Source organism: Coffea arabica, chromosome 11e (genome assembly GCF_036785885.1).
Source record: "Coffea arabica cultivar ET-39 chromosome 11e, Coffea Arabica ET-39 HiFi, whole genome shotgun sequence".
NCBI lineage: Eukaryota > Viridiplantae > Streptophyta > Magnoliopsida > Gentianales > Rubiaceae > Coffea > Coffea arabica.
The window spans coordinates 16,047,545-16,071,032 of record NC_092331.1 but is presented as its reverse complement, the minus strand read 5'-3'; the positions used below and the strand labels follow the sequence as shown (position 1 = coordinate 16,071,032).

Below are 23,488 nucleotides of genomic sequence, written 5' to 3'. Positions count from 1 at the left end.
ATTTCACGTGAATAGTTACAAGAAGCCGATAATCGTTTGGCTAAGACAGTGCAATAATTAAGAGTGGGACGCGGAGAAGATCGTAGCCCAAAAGATCCTTATGTTGGGATTGAAGTTGAACATGTTAGGGAATGGGGATCATTTAGATTCAATTAATCTAGTGAAGCACTACTTGTGATCTTTCGTAGTGGGACGATGGGAGTAGAACTTAAGAGTTTGTGCCTTAGAGATGGATGCACTTTTGATAATCACTTGTTCATTTTTGTTTATTGACTTTAACTTGGTATGTACTTTACTTGGCTTGTTTGTGACCTCTTGATTCGTATTATGACTTTTGATATATGTAAAGAATCATGCTTCTAATTCTAAATGTATTTGTAACTTGTATATGCTCTAAGTTCTTCTATGCCTAATTATTCCTTTTCTTACGCCTATAGAGTTATATTAAGTATGGCTCGGCAAGGACAATGAATGGGTTATGGTGTGGGTTTAGGCAACCCGCACTCTTGAGAAAGAATGATGGCTGGTCTTATCTAATCCAATGGGATTTTAGTGATAGATATGAATCGAAAATGAACGAGAAGATTAGACCTACCAGTGATATAAAAGATTGATCTAGTTAGGTACCTAGAGAGGTTCTCCCCTGTGCAATTTTAATAATTGTTCTACCGTATCTTGTGGTTGGTCCTGTGGACATGTTTCAACCTTTTATGAATGTTTGAACTTTCGAAGTATTTCGTTGGTTATTTGTGAAGTAACTTGAAATCATTAAGAGTTGTTAGGGACACTTAAGTCTCTAAACTCTTTTTCCTAGGCGATTAAGGTTTGGGGTCTCCGTAGGGGCTGCTAGGGGACTCTGTCGGCCATGGCGGCTTTACCGCCAGGCTGCCCGCATATGGCCATTGCTCTGGACGGCGCCACCTCCCACGCTCCCAAGACCTTTGCGGCGGCAGTTGCGGTGTCTGGTTCTGCCGCTCCAGATGCCGGTTCAGAGGTTGGTACTGTCTCCTCCTTTAGAGGGGAACCAGCCTTGCGGATGTCGCAGGAAGACATGCTATGCTTAGCAGAACCATTCCGTCACGCACTAGTGGGCAGATTTGGTTTCAGCCGCCCATCTATGGATCTCATCCGCAAGTTCTTCATCTCCCTAGGCTTGAAAGGTGACTGCTCAGTAGGTCTTCTTGATCAAAATCATGTGCTTATCCGGCCGTCGCTTCAGGAAGACTACACGCGCCTGTTCGTTAGGCGCCTCTGGTACGTACATGGGTCGGCCATGACAATTTCCAAATGGTCATTGGACTTCAGGGCAAACAAGGAGATTGCGGTTGCTCCCGTGTGGGTCACGTTCCCTGAATTACCCATCCCTTTCTTGCATAAGGTGCAACTGTCCAAACTGGCCGAAACGCTGGGACGGTTGTTGCGCATCGATGTGGCGACGGCTGACCTCCGAAGGCCTTCGGTGGCTCGAATTCTCGTTGAGATGGATGTCTCCAAGCCTCCCATCAAGCGTGTCTGGATTGGGGATGAGGAGTTCGATTTTTGGCAACCAGTAGTGTTTGAGGGCTGGCCTGCGTTCTGCACCTTTTGCACCAGATTCGGCCATACGGACGAGGAGTGTTTCAGAAAACATCCTTTGCTTCGTCCTCCCAAGTTTGTGCCCGTCGCTGCTCCATTGGTGCCTGCCAACCCTTCCGCGAGCCGCAAGGAGTATGTTCCAAAAAACTTGACTGGAGCTGCTGCGTTCCATCAGCAACTCATGCAATCCGAAGGGCAGGTGGCTCTTGAGAAGCGCAACGTCCAGGAACCCATAACAGTAGTGCCTTCCCCCGAGGTGTCGCTGCCACCTCTGGACATTGTGGCGCAAGCCCAAATAGAGGAGTAGGCTCCTCATGCAGACAACGGTGGCCACAATTCTACGACGCACTTGGAGGTGCCTCTTGGCTCACGGACGGATGGCCTGGAAGTAGCGGTGGGTGAGGGGCGTTTGCTGGTTGTGCTTCCTTCTCACGGTTCGACGGCCCATCAGGCTCCTCCCGAGGAGGTGGAGGCAAGGGAGCTCTCCGGGGGTAATCGTTTTGAGGCTCTCCAAGATCTGGCGGAGAGCTTTGAGGAGGTGAAGTCTTTCTCCTCTCCGCGTCGGGCAAAGAAAGCTTCTTGGGGACGCAGGCTGTCCGAGGGGAACCTAGAGGAATCGAGTGCGACTCTTGAGGAGTTACGTCAGTTCCATGCGGAGTTGGCTCGAGAGTGTCAGGAGGGGCAATGTGGTGAGGCTTTGCCGGCCTCTGACCAGCTAGGGATGGATAAGCATAATGCTGAAATCAAAAGGATGAGGGGGAGACCCAAGGGCAGATGCAATCACGTGGCTCCGTCGTCGCAGGCTAAGTACCTTCTGAGATCTCATGCTAAATCCAATTAGTTTCATCGTGTGGAATATCCGGGGTGCCTCTCGCCCTGACTCCATAAAGTATCTGCACAAGCTCTGCTTGGATCATAGAATTTCTCTGGTTATTCTGCTAGAACCCATGTCTGATTTAAGGCAACTAGAGGTGGTACGACGACGCCTTAAGCTCGATCACGGGGCCTCTTTCTTAAATGGCAAGGCATGGTTTCTCTGGAGTAGGGACTTTAAGCTATCCTTCTTGGAAGGGGAGGGTCAAGTAGGCCACGCGAGGCTTTCCTTTCAGTCGGGCGCCGTTGTTAATGTCTCCGCGGTCTATGCCAAATGCACTAGAGTAGGCCGACGCCTTCTTTGGCAGGCCCTCGAGGCTTTCGATGCGGGCAGGGGTGAGCCGTGGATCGTAGCCGTGGATTTCAATGTGGTTTCGTCTGCGGACGAGCGCAAAGGAGGATTGCCAATTAATGCCACTAACATGGATGAATTTAATACTGCTATGTACACTTGCGGTCTCTCCTCTGTTGACTTTGACGGCAGCCCGTTTACTTGGACGAATGGTACTCTCTGGCAGCGCCTGGACAGGGCCCTGGTGAACTCCCTATGGGCCGCGGCTTATACATTTACCAAGGTGTCCCATCTCCCTCGTGGACGGTCAGACCACTCGTCTCTCTTAATCAAGGCCAGGGTGGGGTCTGTGGTTCCTTCTTCCTTCCGGTTTCTCAACATGTGGCGTAGTCACCCTTCCTTCTTGGAGACTGTCTCGGCAGACTGGCGAGTGTCAGGATCAGGGATAGGGATGGCACTATTTCATTCCAAGCTACACTCACTGCGGGCTAAGCTACGCAGATGGAGTACGGAGGTGTTTGGGAATATTTTTGATCGGGTACAGAGAGCAGCGGACTTTTATAAACTAAAGGAGGAGGAGTTCGACTCCCATGGCGATGAACCCTCTCGAATCCGTCTACATGAAGCGCGAGCCGTGTATCTGAGAGAGCTCTCCGTGGAATGTGAGTTCTGGCGTCAAAAGGCGGCTGTCCGTTGGATCAGGGAGGGGGATGCTAACACCTCCTTTTTCCATTCGGTGGTCAAACAACGTAGAAACTCCAACTTCATCTCTCGCATGAAAGACGATGCTTTGGGTTGGCTCCACGACGCTCCTAATATACAGGACTCCGCGGTGAGGTTTTTTTCGGAGTTGTTTCAGTCGACTGGATTTGTTTCACCTTCCACGCTGCCTTTTGAACTACCGAGGATCACCGCGGAGGAGGATGCAAAACTTCGGGAACTGCCCGGGATGGATGAGCTTCGCTCGGTGGTCTTCTCTATGGATGCTAATAGTGCCCCGGGGCCGGACGGGTTCGGGGCAGGTTTCTATCAACACTGTTGGGAGACAATCAAGGACGATCTCTTGGCAGCTGTTTATGACTTCTTTAAGGGGGTCGAACAACCTCGGGGGATTTCCAGTGCATTGATAGTATTGATTCCAAAAGTGGAGAGGGCTTTCCAGTGGAAGGATTTTAGACCAATCAGTCTTTGCAATGTGAGCTCAAAGATCATTTCAAAAATACTGGCCAATCGTTTGGGGCACTTGCTGCCAAGACTAATTTCCCCTTGGCAGACAGGCTTCGTACCTGGGAGGGGGATCATGGATAATATTCTACTGGCGCAAGAACTGGTGCTGGATTTGGATAGACGACTCACACATCCGAATCTGATTATCAAGCTCGACATGGAAAAAGCGTATGACAGAGTTGAGTGGCCTTTCCTTCTTTTCATGCTTCGTAGCTATGGCTTCTTCGAATTCGCAGTAGATCTCCTCTTTAGGACGTTATCTAACTCGTGATTTTCTGTATTGGTCAACGGCCAACCATCGGGCTTCTTTAAGTCTAGCAGGGGATTGCGCCAGGGAGATCCGCTGTCGCCTGCCCTGTTCTTGGTCGTCGCTGAATTTCTTGGTCGGGGCCTTCAAATGATTTGCCATAACCGAGCGGACATGGGCTATGTTTCGGCCGGGGGCAGAGTACCTTACCTTGCTTTTGCGGACGATACGATTATCTTCACTCGGTGCTCGGAAACTTGCTTGCTGGCACTACGTGACTTTCTCCTACTTTACCAGCAGCACTCCGGCCAAAAGGTAAACATCGGGAAGAGCGCATTCCTCTCATCCTCTAGCCTCCCTGCAGATCTAGACAATCTTGTGGGTTCGACACTGGGGTTTCACAAGCAATGCTTCCCATTGAAATACCTAGGGGTGCCCTTTGCCCGTGGGAGAATGGGGGCGATAATCTTCGACCCCCTCCTAGCAAGCCTACGCGCACGTCTCTTCCATTGGAGCTCGAAACTTCTGAGTATGGGGGGTAAGGTTATTCTCCTCAGGCACGTGCTTAGCTCACTTCCCCTATTTTTACTACAAGCGCTTTGTCCCCCAAAATCCGTCTTGGTGGCTATGGGTAGGATTTGCAACTCCTTCTTATGGGATTTAAATGTAGAGTCGCGGAGGGTGCATTGGGCGGCGTGGGAAAAGTTGTGTTTCCCGGTGCAGGAGGGTGGTTTGGGAGTTCGTTCCTTTCGGGACTCTGCTAGGGCCTTTGCTTGCAAGTCCTGGTGGCAACTACGCAAGAACGACTCACTATAGGCAGGCTTTATGCATAAAAAGTATATCAAGGGCACGCACCCTTCGATCGCGGCGGTGGATCGACCCCCGGCTTCGTGGAGGCGTCTGCTAGTGGTGCGGGAGTTTGCAGAGTCACAGATACGATGGTGTTTAGGGAAGGGATTCGTCGATTTCTGGTATGATGCCTGGTGTGGCGACCTCCCTCTGGCACTGGAGCTGGGCATGTCGGATCCTCCCCATTTCCTAGTGGGTGAGTTTTTTACATCTCAAGGGTGGAACGTTCCGAGGTTGAGGGAGTGGGTACCAGAGGCCGTGGTTCAGCGGATCGCTACTATCTTTTTTTCTCCGGAGCAGGATGACGTGATGGTTTGGGTTCCGTCGCCTAACGGGGATTTCTCTGTGTCCTCGGCATGGGAGGCAATTCGGCCCAAGCGTAGTATCTCTCTGGTTGACCACTATGTGTGGGGCCCAGTGGTGCCGCTGAAAGTTTCCTTCTTCGCATGGCGATTGCTGCGGCGGTGGCTCCCTCTTGATTGTATTCTGCAGGGCAAGGGAGTAACGTTAGTCTCGCGGTGTAATTGCTGCCAGCAGTCGTAGGAGACAGTTTCTCACCTTTTCCTGCATGGCACGGTGGCAAAAGCTGTATGGGAGCATTTTCTCAAGACCTTCGGCTTATGTCCGGCTAACTCGAGTAGTGTAGCTTCGATGTTGACGCACTAGTTTCTCTCTCACTCCAAGGTTTCGGCAGTACATGTGCGGGTTCTGGTTCCCCTATTGGTTCTCTGGTTCATCTGGAAGAGTAGGAACTTGGCAAGGTTTCAAGCAGGCATTTTTACCCCAACTCAGGTGATCTCTCAGATAGAAGAGTTTTTGGGCCAGATGGGTAGGGCTCGTGCTTTCGCGAGGCCCTCTTTTGCAGGTGATTGGGACTGCCCGTGGGCAAGCCTCTGCAACCCCACAAGGCGAGATATGGGGACGATGCTGGTCTCTTGGGAAAAGCCACCGACGGGCTGGCTCAAGCTCAACTCTGATGCTAGTGTAATCAATGGTAAGGCGGCTGGTGGAGGGGTCTTGCGCGACCACTGGGGGAGGGTGGTCTGGGCATACTATAAGGAGTTTGGGGACTTGGATGTGCTAGCAGCGGAAGCCCAATCCCTTCTTTTCAGTCTCCAATTGTGCGTGGAACGAGGTGTTAGCTCATTGATTGTGGAATCGGACTCAAGGGTACTAGTGCAGCTCGTGGGTTCGAAAGCCTTGTCAAAGTGGCCACTGTGCACTGTTTTGCGAGAGATCACACACCACATTGGACGCCTGGAGGCAACCCTCCTTCATGTATTTCGAGAAGCCAATGCGGTGGCGGATGCATTAGCTTCCCTGCAATTGGGAGAGCATCGGTTGTTTGAGTCACTCACGGCCCTTCCGTCCAAAGCCAGAGGGGAGGCACGACTGGATTGTCATGGAGTTCCCCGTATCCGCACGGGAAGATGTTGAACAGGAGCAACTGCTTTCTCTTTCTTGTCACTGTTTGGTCTTTCTGTCTTGTAACCTCCTTTGGTTCTAATAAAAGTTAGATTTATAAAAAAAAAAAAAATTCTTAGTAACATTATTAAATGAAAAATGTAGACAATTATAAATCTAGTGACAATGACAAAAAAAAATGTATACTTGAAAGCTATCATTAAAAAAAAAAAAAAAAACTTGAAATCATTACTTATCTACTGTACTTAAAAAAAATACTTTCTTTCTTAAAAGCGTTTTCTAGAATATATGTTTATTCAAACGCAATTCTTAACTCGAAATTTTGAGAAAATTTTTGAAACATCCTTCAGTTATATGTTATTTCATTGTATACGCTCTTTAATACCCATGCATTGAGTCGCATGATTAATCTTCTTAAATGTATTTGAGGAATTTGAAATATGTATTAATGACGGTGGCAAAAACATTACCTGAAATTTCTTACTAAGAAAACTTAGTTTCAGACCATGAAGAAAGGTTTGTATCTTTTAGCTCTAATTTTGAAATTGTGAATCGTATTTTGCCACATACGTATCCGAAATACATAAAAAAAAAGCCCTCGTTTTTGTCTCGCATATTATGATTGACTTGATTTGAACAAAAATTTGAGTGGTCATTTAGGACCAAAAAAATCCAGTTATTTCTAAAATTGTTAATTTTGAAGATCGAGTGCCAGTAAATGATTTTTGGACAAATTGAGTCGAAAATTTTGGTAAACTTTGTTTTCTATTGAAAATATATCTTCCTATTCGAGTTTCGAACCACCAGATGGAATCATTTAATTAGACCTTTAATTGACTCTAGAGTTGACTATTCTTGTGAAAACCCTATTTTCATGAGTGGTACAAGTAAAGTATGATTGCTGCTCTATAGTTTGGAGGATAGGAGTCCTATGAAGAAATCAGTGCTTAATTGTTAGTGCAAATTATAGAAACTGTGAATTTTGGTAAATCTAGTGGACCTGGCAAATAAGAGGTACGATATTATCGTAAGTGTGAATTTCGAGGACGAAATTCTTTTAAGGAGGGGAGGTTGTGAAGACCCGAAATTTTCTTTATTTTATTTTATTTTACTGGCTTAATTAATTATTTAATTCGACTATTTAAAATCCATTTATATGGAAAAATGCCTCTCTTATGTTTTTAAAGCGTTTTGTTAGAAAAGTTACTTTTCGAAAACTCGTTTAGTTCAGAACAACGAATACACATTTTTTAAGACTATATTTAAATTGAGAGTGTATTAATTTTGAAAAAAAAATAAGAATGATCAATAGTAGATTAAGAAAAGTCGTGAGGACTCGCAAAATTTATTTATTTTAAACTCCTGTTATGAGTTTATTTAAATATTTAATTACCTGTTTGCCCCGAATATTATTTTCTAACCTTTTTAGACCCAATTACATGGAACTATGACTTACATGTATTTTTAAAATGACTTGTTATGGAAATTAATTTTTGAAAGCTCGTTTAGTGAGAATAGTGAATACGCGTTTTCAAGACAATGATCGATTTGGGGATATAGTAAGTTTGGAAAATTGGAGACTTGTACATTAGTTTTAAAATAGGTATTTTTATGTTTAAATGCTCAAGTGATAGTTAGTTATACTATCGTTATAAGAATTTTTTAGAAATTCCACTTTATTGCGCACAAGTCGGAAGTTCGCGTTTTTACGCGCGCGATCAATTAAAGGACTTAAAACCTTTATTTTTAGACTATTAAGATTGAGTAATAATAGTATGAATACAAGTACATTAGAGGTTTAGTGCACTAGTGAAACAAATCCGAGAGGAAACGAGCACGAAACGCGCGCGTACGTGCACTAGTCTTAGCCACACATTCTTAAGCTTCCTCAAGAAGCTTTTGCAGCTGCAACAACCTTTCTTTTCTCCTCTACCAGCCGTGCATCACCCCAAGGAAGAAGACAACCAAAATTCTTCTTCAACAACTCCCTCATTCCTCACCCAAATCACTCCAAAATTTAACTACAACTTGCAAACAACTTGGAGATTCACTTAAGCTAGGAAGAAAGCTTTATTTCCACGGTTTTCTTGAGGCTCAAAGTGACAAAAAATTTCTGATCTTGATCATCTAAGGAGGTAATGACGGTCAACCCTTCAAATCTTGCTTTATGGAAGTAGTAGTGCAGATATAAGCTCATGCATACATGTGGGTAGCTTGTTTATGTTGGAAAAATTGTTGTGTGGGCTCTATGGACTCCCACCCACTTTGGTTGGATGGACTGATTTTATGAATGATGATGCTATTAATGTTGGTTTAGTGCTTAAATTAGTGGAATAATGTTGTTTTGTTGGTAGAAACTCAAAGGGGAGTGAAGGTGAAAGCTTTCCAATTCTGCCCCTATGTTGTCCATGACCCTTAGGGTGATTTTTCGTGGTTCTAATGGCTTATTTATGATGTATATATGTTGTATAGGTTGTGTAGAAAGTTTCCACCAAAAAGTACGTGATTTGGTTGGCCAAATGTTGAATTTTCGAAAGCTCTTCAAAACTGGAAATTTGTTCCCGGATTACCCAGGCAGTGTTTTTGTTTCGGCCATAACATTTTGTTCCGATGTCGAAATCAAGTGCCGTTTATAGCACTGGAAACTAAACATTCCCAGCTTTCGAACGGTATAAAATGATTGTCCTGATTCCACCCAAGTGAACCGTACCACTCATTTGAACATGACTGTCCTGTTTCGCTAGTTCACTGGAAGCTCTGTTTTGAGCAGCAAATTGATGCTCAAATATGAGTTAGTTCTGGACAGATTTTGAAAATGATTTCTTCTTAGAAATTGTAGCTTTATGAATTTAGTTTTTAACGCCACCAACTATACTCAATTCCAAGTTAAATTGAGTGAGTTGTGGCCATATTTCGAAACTGATGCAGTGAGTAAAAACCCTCTTTTTGACTAGTAAATGCCTAAATCTTGATTGGGATTTGTTGTTTTGAAATTCTTAGTGTTAATCACCTACCAAATGTATTTTGGATCTTTGCTAGACTTTGTCTACACAAATGAACCATATTTGAGATGTTTTCATTGGCCAAATGTTTTAGAAAAGGAAAATTGAAGTACAAGGCAGATTTGCCTTGGAATCCTTGAAATTTTAGTGATTTGGTTAACCAACTTCCCGTATGTATTTTTCTATTAAAATTAGCAGAGGAATAGCCCTTTTATGGTAATGTGATCATACCAAATTTGGTGCCATTCCGAGTCCGTTTCAATGCTTAACCAAAGTCCCAAAGTTTGTGATTTGAACCTGGAAATTGCCTAAAAGTTTCGATTTTTCAGCAACTTTGGGCTACTATATCTTGGTACTCAAAACTCCAATTCTTGTTTCGCTTATTGTGTTTTAAACTTTGTTTATGGCTCTAATTGAGTTCCAAATTTCAGAGACTGGTTCACATTGTGTGAATTTTGCCGAATTTCCGAACTTTGCCGAAAACCAACCCCGAAACTGTCTCGCAAGCCAAAATAACAACTTTGAGACAAATTTTGAATGCCATCCATTTGGAATCATGAAAAAGTGTCTTCTAAGAACTTTTATTACTTTGGAAGTAGTTTTCAACGGTACCAAGTTTTCCAATTTTGGACTCATAGAGAGTGAGATCTGATTTTTCAAAATTTGCTTGCCGAATCTGAAAATTTCAAACTTAAAGGAAATTGAGGGTTTCAAACTCTCCATTTTCCTCCGATATTGCTAGACCGTTTTACACTTAATTTCAAATGCAAAAATCAGATTTCTCTTGTGTTTTTGAAACCCACTTCCGAGTCTCGATTATAAATAATTAAGGCTCAATTCATGAATTCTCCTCAGATTGTACACTAGTACAACCTTCTCGATAAGTAAGGGATTTTAAGCGATAGTGTGTAATAGACAGCTATTGTTTGCTCAGGCGCTCAAGGAGACCTTCAAGAGGATCTCGAGGGGAACACCTGAAGGATTGTATACACACTTACTTACTTGTTTGAATAGGTGAGTGTTCCATATAGGAGTACGTAATTTGAATAAGTCTATGACATGCTTATTCTATGATCATTAAGTGTTAAGTGCTACACGTTAAGTATCAACCACACTCATGCATATTTAAGTAAGGTATACTTGAATTACTCGACATGAAATGCTTGAATAGCATATTTACATGTCTATTTGAATTACTCGACATGAAATACTTGAATTGCATATTTATGTGATGTGTTTAAATGATTAATTATACTATGGCTGCATAAGTCGGTTGGAGTGAATCTCCTCGACTCTTGAGTGGAAAAAGTGAGAAACGGCCAATGGCGGCCTATTAAAATGACTAATGTCTACCAATTAACTGTGATTACTACCGTTAACCGTCAACCGTTAACTGTTCACAGTTAACCGTCAACCGTTAACCATTTACCGTAATTACTTACCGTTTTCCTATCTACTTGATTACCTAGTACTTGATTACTTGATTACAGTAAATTACATGTTCACATGAAATTATCAAATATTGCTTATGTGTTTATGTGTTAATTGTTGCTGTAATTGCTCATATGAAATTATTCACCATTTTAAGGCGAGTGTGTACTTTATCTCACTCGACCTATTCAAATGATAAAATTTTACCATTTGTCGATTTACTTGATTACTTGTGCATGTTATAAGCTCTAAGCTGAACTTGGGCCCTGCCCTTGGTTACTGACCTATTCGAGCCAGGACTGGGCTCGGTCGGGTAGGTTGGAATCCTGGGCTACCGTTTTGCTATACTCTAGTATTACCACTGGAGGGATAAGGCGATGGCCAGACCGTACCGTGGGGACCGGAAGTCATAAGGTGCAGATGACCGAAATGGTTCCACTGGAACACCGTATCCTTCAAATGTGTGTGTATTTTGTATAATGATAACCGTTTCATGCAAATGTGCTATACTTGTGATATGCTCAAATTACTCGTAGAATGATAATTGTCTCATATTCATATGTCAACATGCAACCCTGAACCATACATGTAGTATGTTCAATTACTTGATTTATTAGAACTGCTAGAGTGTCTTGGAACCTCACTGGGTTGTGTAGTTCATCCCACGTTTTGAGTTTCTTTAACAGGGTTTGAGACCAAGAGTGCTCGTGAATAGTACTAGATTGTTTTCTTTTGAAGACTTTAAGTGGTATTACAGCAGATGGCTGTAGTAAATATTCTTTTGGGTTGTTTTAAGCTTGAGAGCTGATTAATTGTAAGTGTGAGATATTTTGGAGTACTTTAATTATGTGTTGAAGTTATTTGAAGTATTCTGAACTTTTGAGCTGTGGATTGTAGTGAGTCCTGATGAGAGCTGGGCAGGCGTCCCGCGGATACCCTTTGGTTTGCCTTAGGGAGAAGGGGGGGTGTTACAGAGGTGAAAGCTTTGGAGGTAGAAATGGTGTGTACCGAGCATCTTTTGCTAGGACTTATTACAGAAGATCATGCTTCCAGTGGGTTTTTAGGCTCTGGAATCACAATCGAGATTGCTCGCCAAGCCGTTAAGAGCATTTGGCATACCGATACTGATAATAAGGAGGAGAATGGTAAGGGTAATGGGAGTGGTCTTGGTCCTGAGCAGGCAGAGGTCTCGGCCACAGATGTGCCATTTTTGCTGAGCACTAAGTGGGTTTTTAAGGCTACCGTGGAGTATTCGAGGACTATGGGGTATAATTATATTGCGCCGGAACATATTGCCATTGGGTTGTTCACTGTTGATGATGGAAGTGCTGGTCGTGTACTTAAGAGGTAGTACATTTTGAATTAGCATATTTTTATCTATGAATGCTTTACTCGCTCTGAATTGCAATTTTTTTAGTGCTTTATATTGGTATTATATGGACTGCTGAAACTATTGTTGCAACTTGTGATCGAAGACAAAACTAGGAAGGGGTGGCAAAACAAATCAACTGGGAGGTAAAAAGAATCAGCCAAAGGCCTAGTGGCTGGCATTGAAATTTGCTTTGCTTGCTGGTTTGTTTGGATGGGTGTTTTGTTTATCACTTTTTGTGATGCAATGGTATATACGAAATAAGAAATATGGAGCGTTAAAAATAGACTTGTAATGTAAGTAAATAATTCGCTTGTATAAATAATGTGTATCCAAACATGTTACTAATGGTTTGCCAACTTGTTATCTTGAAATTGAAAGCTAAGTAGCAAATTAGAACAAACAAATTCAATGATCCAGGGTTTAATTGAGATCAATGAGTTACTTGTTGGGATGAATCAGTTTAGCTACTTATCTTCAAAATTTGAAGATTAAAACTTAAATGGGGAGGATGCACGATGCATTGTTGTCTCGAGCATGTCAACATGCTTGTTTGTTTCTATGAGAGCAGAAAAGAAAATAGAAAATGGAAGTGTTCTTTCTTTTTTTTTTCCCATTGAACTTATTCATGTCATGTGGTACGCTAACTCATTCTTCAAGTAAAATTGTCCAGATATGATGATTAGCAGAAACTGTACTAGAAAAGCAATGGAAGTACTTAATATTCACGGAAATTAATGACAAGTTCCATTTGTTGATGTGAATGCCCAAGTCAAATGATATTTAATAGATGCATCCACTACGTACGTTCATGTGATTGCAGAATTCGTGAATCATGCCTCTCAAGTTTCTGTTCCTACCGTTGAAGACCTCATATTGATTTCTGACAGGGCTTACTCCAGAAATGACATGCTTGAGATGGTTGCTTTGTTATGGCATCTATTGTCTATGAGTTGATCTTTGATATATGAAGGTTTCCTTTGTCATATAACTAAAAATGAACTGTGGCTCGCTGCAGGAGAGCTTAATGATCAACACCTTGCAGTTTAATCTTTTAGTGCCTACTCCTTATGTCTTCATGAGGCGCTTTCTTAAAGCTGCTCAATCTAATAAAAAGGTATTGTTTCGTATTTAGTGTATGTGAATTTTTTGTACTATCTTGATCTGCCTAATAACTGGCAATAATCTTCTGGTGACTAGTTGGAGCTTCTGTCCTTCTTTATCGTTGAGCTGTGCCTCATCAAGTATGAAATGCTTAGGTTCCCCCTGTCTCTCTTAGCAGCAGCAGCAATCTTTACTGCACAATGCTCTGTCAATGGGTTCAAGAAGTGGACTAAGACATGCGAGAGGTACACAAACTACACTGAAGATCAGCTTTTGTAAGTGGTTCCTTATGCTTTTCATACATTAATGAATTTTATTGCTAGCTATAATGATCTAATGATCCCAACAAACTTTGTGCACAGGTGGAACCAGCTGAAGACTAATGGGGTATTCATGGTTATGACTGAAGGCACTAATTTCATTGGAAAGTTTGGAAGCTACTGCAAGTTCTTTCTACTTGTTAGGGAAGAGAATCTTTTAGTTTGTGCACATGAGGATCTTTTAGTTTGTCCACAAGAGAATCTTTCAAGTTTGTACTTGTTAGGGATTTGCTATGTTAGTACTTGTTATTGACTTTTAGTTAACAAATTATATTTGAGCATTGACTTTTGTTTTTAGATTATTATATGCATTTTGTTCTTTGGGATAATTTTACAAGTCCTTTGGGTTTCTGATTGACGGAATGTATAGTAGGCAGCACTACCTGCAGGTTGCTTCTATATCAAAAAAAAGAAAAAAAAAACTCCTGACAATTAAAAGTGTCAGCATAGAATTCAATATCGTAATGTTGTACTATAGCTATCCTGATACTTTCAATTATCAAGAAAAGGGATATTTGTTGGCAGATGGGATATTATAACAACATAGTTTTCCTGACACATTTGAATGCTACGAGCCTATCCCCACATTGGAAGTGGCGACCTCGTCTGAGGTGTGAGGAAAGGTAAAATGTCAGGTTAGATTATCTATACCTACACCTTTAAATGCCGTTAAAGGTCATTTCTGTTGTAGTGACTTGAGACATTAGTGGCAGTTTTTGATGCATTGGTTTATAGTTGCCATTTGCCAAAACCTCATGTTAACTGAAAAGTCAAAACAAAAATTAAAAGAAAGAAAATTAACGGCCAGGATTCACTTCTATCAAAACCAAAGATTCAACGGTCACGACAAAACCAAAACATTCCCCATCCTGTCGAGACTTGAGTTCTATGTTCATAAAGTCCTTAACTTGAAAGTATACGACCGTTACTGCACATATGTAATGGTAAGTCTGGAGGAACAAGATCTTCACACCTTGCTTTTAGAAGATTATGAGAAGCAAGAATTCTAGCCAACCAGAAGACGGTTATTCCGTAGTCATTTTATGGTGAATTCCCAAAGAATGTGCACCTGTTTTTGCCTAGCTCATTGAGCAATGATTGTTACTGGTTTGAGCAATGTGGCCTCTTTGATTTCAAGAACAATATTTGAACGTAACCAGCATACGCATAAGGTCCTCTTCCTGGGAAGATGTATACGACTATACCTCCAGCCTGGGTATGCATTGGGCGTGATGGTTCAGTCCATTTGGTGGGCCAAATCACAAACAAAAATCCATTAGTTGTCTTGGTCAAAGTTGACTCAAGTGACTATTAGTCACTTGAGGGTACTATTAGTAGTCACAATTGATCAATTGTTCAACTTTGTGAGATTCATTAGCTAAGGGAAGTTTGGTGGATTGATTAGCCACTGTTTTGCCTTGTGAGATTAATCAAGTGGTCTGCTGGATTTTGGTGAGATTCGAAGAGAGAGAAAGAAGGAATTGGGGAGAAAGTAAGATAGACAGTGAAGGAAGTTTTTACAATTTCAAGATCTTGATCGGTTGGTGACTTGAAACTTGATTGGGATGGAATTTTAGCCACATGATTCTCTCTTCAAACTCTACTTATCTACTAGTTTCGGTTTTGAATTTCCTCTTCATTTGGTAACATCATTCCAAATCCACTTTTTTGACAGTTGTAATTTTTAGAAGATGAAATGTAGTATATCTACTTGATTGATGTTGATGATGTTGTTGTTATCCAAATGTTCTAAATAGACTTGTGTATGTACATTATTATGATGGTGGGATTTTTTACTACACTAAGTCCCGTGATTTTTTAAATTTCGGTTTTCACATTAAAAATTTTGATGTCCTGTGCCTTTTACTTTTCTACATTATACTATTGTTGCTTGGTAATTTAGTTTATTTTTGTTTCAATTGGTACTTGCAGGAAAAGTAATTTGTCTTGTGTTAACTCTGATTTTGTGTGCTTGCACCACTACCTTTTTCCAATAAAGTGGCATCAGAGCAACCAGGTTAGGCTACTCATTTGTACTGGTTAAAATGAATTACTCAAATAGTCGTTATGTGATAAAATTAGATGCAATTAATTATTTGATTTGGAAGCCTAGCATGGAAGATTACTTCTACTATAGTGATTTGTTTGAACCTGTTCTAAGAGATGAAACTAAATCAAGTCATATGAGTGATAAAATGTGGGCAGTTATACAAAAGAAAACTATTGGTAATTTTAGAAAGTGGATTGGTTAGAGTATATTCCAACACTTTGCTAATGATAATAGATGTACTGTGGAAGAAGCTTGAGAGTAAATATGAAAGAAAAACCAGTTTAAATAAGTCCTCTTGTTTGAAGTAGATTACTTGGATAAGATACAAAGATGGTGTAGATATGATAGAGCACTTGAGGAATTTTCATGACTTGATAAACCAAGTAGCGACGTTGAACTTGAACTTGGATGATGAAGTGCAAGTTTTGTTATTGTTCAGTTCACTGCTAGATAGTTGAGAAACAATGGTGGTCTCTATCAGTAATTCAGTTCTGAACAATATGTTGACCATAACCATAGCAAATGAGGCTGTGAACTCAGAATGAAGGAACAAGTAGTTGTGAATGAATTCTAGGTTCTGGTAACAAAAACGAAAAAGGGAAGGGGGAGAAGTAAGAGCAAGAAACCTCATAATAGGATTGACAAATCCAGAGATAAGTCTGAGTTGTGAAAAAATGATGTATGCTACTATTGCAAAAAGAAGGGACATTACTTCAAAGAGTGCAAAATCTAGATTGGGATCAAGTTGAGCAAAGGACAAAGGCAAGGCAAAGGAAAAAAGATAAAGAAAAAACTATACCAGTTGTGTGAGCCCATGATGACATGTTTGAGTTCTGTGATGATGGTCTTGTTAATATCACTTGTCATGACAGTGATTAGGTAGTTGACTGGGATGTATCCTCCATGTTATTCTACACAGGCATTTCTCTTCAACCTACACCGATGGAGACTGGCTATATTAGAATGGAAAATGAGATCTCATGCAAAGTTATTGGTATAGAAGAAATATACTTGGATACAAATACTGTTCCAACTGGTCTTGAGAAATGCTAAGCATGTTCCTGATATTTGTCTGAATCTTGTTTTCACAGGAAAGTTTGATGATAAGGACTACCATAGCTCTGAAGTTGGAGGCAAATAGAATTTCACCAAAGGAAATCTTATTGTTGTCAAAGGAAAGAAACAGAGTACCCCCTACCTTGTGCAAGTCAAGTCGGGGAAGGGAGAAGTGAATGCAGGTCATGATTCCTCCATTGACCTTTAGCACAAGCGACTGGGACACATGAGTGAAATGGAGATTCAGACACTTGTTTACAAGTATCTCCTACTTGAAATTAAAGGTAATGCACTTAAACCTTTTGTTGATTGCATTTATAGAAAACAAAATAGAGTTGCATTTCAAAATTTTTCTCCATCAAGAAAGTTGAATCCATTGGAGTTGGTTCACACTAATATTTGCTATAGGAAAGATAGGTCTCTTTGATGATGCTATTTACTTTGTAACTTTTTTGATAATTTTGATAGAAAAATTTAGTATTTTGCTTTGAAATCCAAAGATTGGGTTTTAGAGATATGCAAAGACTTTCATAGTAAAGTTGAGAGGGAGACTGACAAGTAGTTAAAGTGTATTCATGTTGAAAATGATGGTGAGTACAGGGTACTATTTGAAAGCTATTGCAACCCACATGAGATTAGACTAGATAAGACAGTATCAAAGACTCCTTAGCAGAATGGGATAGCAAAGAAGATGAATAGATCCATTACTAAGCGAGTCAGATATATGCTTTCCAATGTTAAGTTACCAAAATCCTTTAGGGGTGAGGCATTAAGGACTATAGTTGATTTGGTCAACTTTTTTTCCGTCAATTCTTTTGGATGGTAATATCCCAGAGAGAGTATGAATAGGAAAGGATGTGTTTTTTGAACACTTGAGAGTCAAAACTTGATATGAAATCTAAGCAATGTATTTTCTTGGGCTATGGGTATGAAAAGTTTTGTTACAGACTAAATGATCCTGTTGGAAAGAAGTTAATCAGAAGTAGAGATGTTTTTCTTGAAGATTAAACCATTGAGGACATTGATAAAGATGATAAGCCAAGATCCTCAGATGACATTCCTACTAGTTCGGATCCAGTTCCAGTACCAGTTGATTTTGATAATGGGGAAGTTAAGACAGAGCTAAAAGGGGATATTGATGGTGATGATCCTGATAATGGGGAAGTCAAAAGAGTGTAAGGATTTGAAAATTACTTTATGTGCTTCTTATAATTTTTCTTATTTTGAATAAGTTAATTTATGGTTTCTTTTATACTAATTTACTCATCTTAATTTTATAAATACTTTAATGATTGAGTCGAGAGTTTTATCTTTTCTTTTATAATTTGGTGCATGTTAAGTTTTGTAGTGCATTGTGGTAGTGTGATTAAGTGGTGAGATGTGTAATAAATTTGGTGGACAAAAACGGGTGTGGTGTTAGAAGGAATATATGCTTAGAAGTGTTAAGAGTGTATTAGAGGAACATAAACAAGTAATAAGAGGCTAAGATAGACAAAGAGATAGGAAGGGAATTGGATCATGACACTTGTCAGCGGTCAAAACTATCATTTGACCAAGACTTCTCTTCCATCTTTATAACTTATTGAACCAAAAATTCCTTCATTTTCTTTCCTTTTTGGCCGACTCAAAGAGAGAGAGAAAAAAGAGAGGGGAAAACTTCAATTTTCATCTTGATTTTGGTTTAATTTAGTGAAGAAATCAACAAGAAACCTAAATCTAATCTGAAGAAAGTTGCAACAAGGGAGCAAGAAGGCTTGTGGTGGAGTGATTTGGGAAAGAACGCTTTAGTTTTGTATTTTCTCCTTGGGGTTTGAAGGTATCAAACTAAGAAACTTCCCTTCTCTTTCTTATCTCGCATTTAATGGATATATGACTTGATTATGGAAGTTTTGAGGAAGATTTCATGATTTTGTGAAGTTGATTGAATTTTTCAGCTTTGATTTATAATTTTCCAGCCTTGAGATGAGAATTTCTAGCCTTGATATGGACTTGTCTGTTTTGGTAGGAAGATTTATAGCTTGGATATGCATTTCTAGCTTCATTATACGATTCTTTTAGCTCTAGTAGTCAATTTCCAGCTATACTTTGCAATTTCCAGCTTAGGGTTTAAATTTCCAGCATGGGTATATAATGCATATGAGCTAGGTATATGTCCAATTTAGTTAGTTTTGTGGCCTAGAATGTGACGACCCCACCTCCTCCTAGAGCGTACCCTAGGGTTTAGCAAACCGCCTGCCCAACTTTCGCTAGGACTCACTCACTTACTAAAAGAAAACAACTTACAACCCTAGAAAGGAAATAAAACAACAATTTCCAAACTTAAAATATACATTAGTACTTAAATCCAGCTCCAAGGCTCATACATGCCCCAAATGTGTCAAATATTCCAAAATCCAAATACATCCAGCCCTAGTCAAGCACTAGCGTGCGCACAATCGCAAAAATTCAAAAAACCAAACTTTGCTAGCCTGTACCAGTCCCCACACCTTTGCTCGTATCCCCTGTAAGGAAAACAAATCTCATAGAATGAGCTAAAGCTCAGTGAAGTTCCAAAACTTCATGCAGACCCAAATAGCAAGTTAATCATGATTTAAAATCACATGTATCAAAATAGCGAGCACATGAAGTCAAGAAAATGAGTAATAAAGTTTTGTAAAGTCAAGCACTGGCTATTTAACATATCAAGTGAAAGGATACCGCCACTATTTCAAAATAGCTTCGCCATAACTTGATCAAGTATTAGTTGACTCTCCGTCAACTTTCACGTAGAGTAACCCGTCCAGTAGAGCCCCGCTTGAAGCCAATCCGTCCACCATTCAACCCTCTTACCGGGCTCAAACACCACAAGAATCATGCGTGGTAATACTCGAGTATACCCATTAGTCGAGAAGGTATCACTCCACTCGACGAAACAAGATACCCATGGTTCGTTATCTAATCGACTAAGCCCTTGCCGGCTCGACTCGATTAACTAGCCAGTAGGGTTTGGGTCCCTAAGAATTGAGTATAGTCGATGAGATAGCGTCTCCAATCAATTTAATCACGAGAAAAGTACGGAGCGGGAATGAGAGGCACCTCCCACTCGGATTGAGTGTGGTACATGCGCCCGTTCAGTACTTACAAGCACAAGTATATCAAGTCAATTGCAACAAATGAACAAGTATATATCACTTTAGGGCAAGTACGATAAAGTACATCCTTGCCTGACCAAACCAAGCAAATATTGTCTAAGCACATTGGTAAAATAGGTAAAAGCAAGTATCAAGTACAAACATGCACTTGAAAGCACTCACCAAAGGTTTAGTGCTTTTCAAGGTCACGCTCAGGTGCAACTCCTTGGATGGAGTGCAAATTTGCAATGAAATATTATTTAAGAGTTTAAAATCTCTAGGGTTCGAAACATAGAGTTTCGCTTCAAGAAAATCAAGTAAACGAAACTCGTTTAAGTAGTATTCAAGTTACTTATCAAACTTTAGAAACTTCATGCTCGCTCATTTAGTTTTGATAAGGAAGTGGTTTATACTTTTGAAGTTGCACTTGGTATAAATGATCAAGAAAATCGTATTTTTAAAAGGTTTATACTACTTTCACTTTTTTAAGGGTACGAGTTCCGGCAAAATTTCAGCTTATATACCTCTATCAAAGAAACTCGAATACCCTAGACAAACCTAGTCCAATTCGACCTCAAATCTTCGGTCAAGTCGCGAGTACATATGCCTAACCCTCGAGTGAAAATTTGGGCAGCATGCCTTTTGTATTTCGCTATTTTTTAACCATTTATGGCTTCATTTTTTTCCTCAACTCAGCCCAAATTAACACATAAGTAAGCTTAACACAATAGCTCTTCAACTAGGCTCAATGTCATCCATATACAAGTCAATTCTAGCAATGTAACCATCAAAATCAAAGCTGGAAACCAGTTTTAAAGACAAATGGCTAAGTAGCAAGTTTGTCATCTTTCGGTGTTTTAGTCACAACTGAAGTTATGCTTATCGGATTGGGGCATATTTTATGGTGTTTCGAAGCTAAGACATATAACTACATTTCCTATGAAGACATTGACACCCAGTTCTCACATTTTCAGGGTCAAAAATTGACATCTCAGAGAAAATAGAAAGCTATCGGTTAAACAGGGCATTTGGGCAATCAGGGGTATTTTAGTCATTTCATAAGCTACAGTGCTTCGATTGAGCTGACATTTTATAGGTAGATAGTTAACTCAATTCCCTATAACTTTTATGTTTTGAGAAAGAATTGCTTTGGCCTTTATCATGGACGAATATGCAGGTCAGATTGGTTCCAAAAACAGGGCAGAATCACTACCAAATGCTGGAATTCAACTTTTACTCTAACAAAGTTACACTCAAGCCCAAAATCACTTCACAAGTTCCATTTCCAACCGTAATAACATCATTTAGTAGTTAAACAACACTAACCAAAACTGAAAAGATGCAAACCCTAGCTAAACATGCCACTACTCCATCATAATTAAACAATCAACCATCATACGCCAAGACTACAAACTTCTTCAGCATTTATAGCTAGATTAAGTTAAAGACAAGAGGTGGATGAACTTATAACTTCCCAAAGCCTTCTTGTAAGTGAAAACAAACCACTCTCTTCCAAAAATTGCACCACACCAAGCTTTCCAAACACCAAAAGGTAAGTTTAATCGGTTTAGTTTTTGTAATTTCAACTCAACAAGAAAGAATCAGGGTTGGAGTTGAAGTTGTTTTTCTCTCTGTTTCCCTCTCTTAGTTTAGGCCAACATGAAGAAGAATGAAGCCAATTTGGTGATAAGAAGGAAGGAAATTGGTTTAGTCAAAGTTGGTTGGATTTCCACCAAGTGTCGCTACAAGATTAAATCTCAAAATTTTCTTTTCTCTCTCTTCTTTTAGTCCAAATTTTTGGCTGTCTTAAGGAGATATTTAGGGCTGATTTTTCTCAATTAATAACAAGGAGATTAAGGTAATAAAGTAGTGTCCAAGTGGTGTACTCAATCGGTAGCAAACGGTGCACGTCGGTTCAAGTCGATTTTCCTTAACCCTCTTATACTTGTGTTTTAACTTGTGATTCACTAACTTATTATTAGCACTTCTAATCACACACTTTCTCCACCAAATTTAATACACACACCTCACCAAGTGATCACACTACCAAAATGCACCAAAATACACCAAAAACCCTAGTATGCACAAAAAAACCCTAACTTATGCCATTCCTTTAGAAAAATCATAACTTGAGTTATAAACGTCAAACATTCATACAATTTGGCCTATTAAAAACTAGACTTAAAATACTAATAATCTTTAGAAGACACCTCAAAGAAATTCAACTCATAAGTTAGTCCAAATTGAGCCATAAACTACTACAACATTCCTATGTTTACTTGTGCAGGGCAGAATTTTCAGTCAACTTTGCCAATTTTCTGAAATTTATAGAGATTGAATCAAATTCTGAATTTTCCACTGTAGGAAGCTCTATGAGTCTAGTTTCAAACGCAACAAATGGAACTCAATTCCGACTTTCCTACACGAAGTTATAGCCGATTTCCTAAAGCTGCGCAGAGCCTCCTACGAAAAATTCTAGATTTTCTAATAACTTGAGATTATGAAACTTTTCTTAACAAAATTCACTCCCTTGGCTCACATTCAACCAAGCATCTAAGGCAAGTAAGTTCAAATAAAAGCTATAAAGACAAGTAAAATTTCGAGGTCTTACATAGAACAAGTACCCTTTATATCTTATAACTTGTGGCTTTGATTAGGGTTGATTTACCATGAAATTAAGCTTTGAAATTGGAGGAGAAAGTTAAGGAAAAACAGGAGAGATGCTGCTAGTTTCCTTTCTTGTAGTGTAAGTGAGTGAAAGTAAGAGTGGAGGTGTGATTTTTGATCGAATTGGACTTAGTATGCTTATGGATGCTTGAACCTACTTGGATTGTGATATATAAGATGAAATTTTGCCAAAACTATACATTTTACAAAGAGGAAGTAATGGTCACTTTAATTTCTAAAAAACACTAGCACATTGGTGTGTTTAGCTGGCCTAGGTCGCAGGGAGTTGGCCAAAGTCCATTTTCTCAATCTTGTAGCTATACTTTGAACGTCTGATCTTTTTTTCCAATATTCAAAGCCGTGGCCAAACACTCCTTTTAGAAAAGAGCGAATTGCGCGAAATGTCACTAAACTATTTCAAAGTGCCGGTTCTGGTCACTAAACTTTTTTATTAGCGCGAAATGTCACTAAACTAGTAAATATGTACCGTTTTGGTCACTCCGTGTATTTGTGTGGTTAGAAGAGACGGAAAATCACTTTTTAAGGGGTAATTTTGTCTACACAACTGTTAAAAAATTTATGCCCTCATTTTTCTTCACCCACAACCACCCATCACCTACATTGCCACCCACCGCCATCACCTCCACCTCAACTCTCCTTCCACTCCCTTTTTCTTTCTTCTTCCTCCTCCTCCCTCTTCCACCATTTGTAACAAAGAACACCCTTTATCATTACGTACCTTTCCCAACCGTAAATAAAGCATGAGATGGAAAGCCAGTTTTCATGGTGGGGACCTTGGCATAATCTGGAAAATGACTGCCTGGGCATTTCCATACGAGTAAACTGTGCTTCCACTAACAAAGGTCTCCTTCTCGTCTTTCCCGTGTTGAC

The 23,488-nt window shown here is 40.2% G+C and overlaps 2 protein-coding genes across 2 annotated transcripts; both read left to right on the top strand.

Moving 5' to 3' along the window:
- The first annotated feature begins 865 nt into the window (after positions 1-865).
- Positions 866-1,882, top strand: LOC140021163 (uncharacterized). Its single transcript, XM_072071934.1, has one exon. The coding sequence runs from the start codon at positions 866-868 to the stop codon at positions 1,880-1,882; it is 1,017 nt and encodes a 338-aa protein (XP_071928035.1).
- Positions 1,883-5,039: 3,157 nt separating this feature from the next.
- Positions 5,040-6,500, top strand: LOC140021161 (uncharacterized). Its single transcript, XM_072071933.1, has 2 exons — positions 5,040-5,426; positions 5,808-6,500. Exons 1-2 carry the CDS (start codon positions 5,040-5,042, stop codon positions 6,498-6,500), a joined length of 1,080 nt encoding a protein of 359 aa, XP_071928034.1.
- The last annotated feature ends 16,988 nt before the right edge of the window (positions 6,501-23,488 follow it).

Coding starts and splice junctions, on each gene's coding strand:
- LOC140021163 (XM_072071934.1), top strand. CDS start 866: ATGGCGGCTTTACCGCCAGGCTGCCCGCATATGGCCATTGCTCTGGAC.
- LOC140021161 (XM_072071933.1), top strand. CDS start 5,040: ATGCATAAAAAGTATATCAAGGGCACGCACCCTTCGATCGCGGCGGTG. Junction 5,427..5,807: donor CTGTGTCCTCGGCATGGGAG/GCAATTCGGCCC, acceptor TTCATCTGGAAG/AGTAGGAACTTGGCAAGGTT.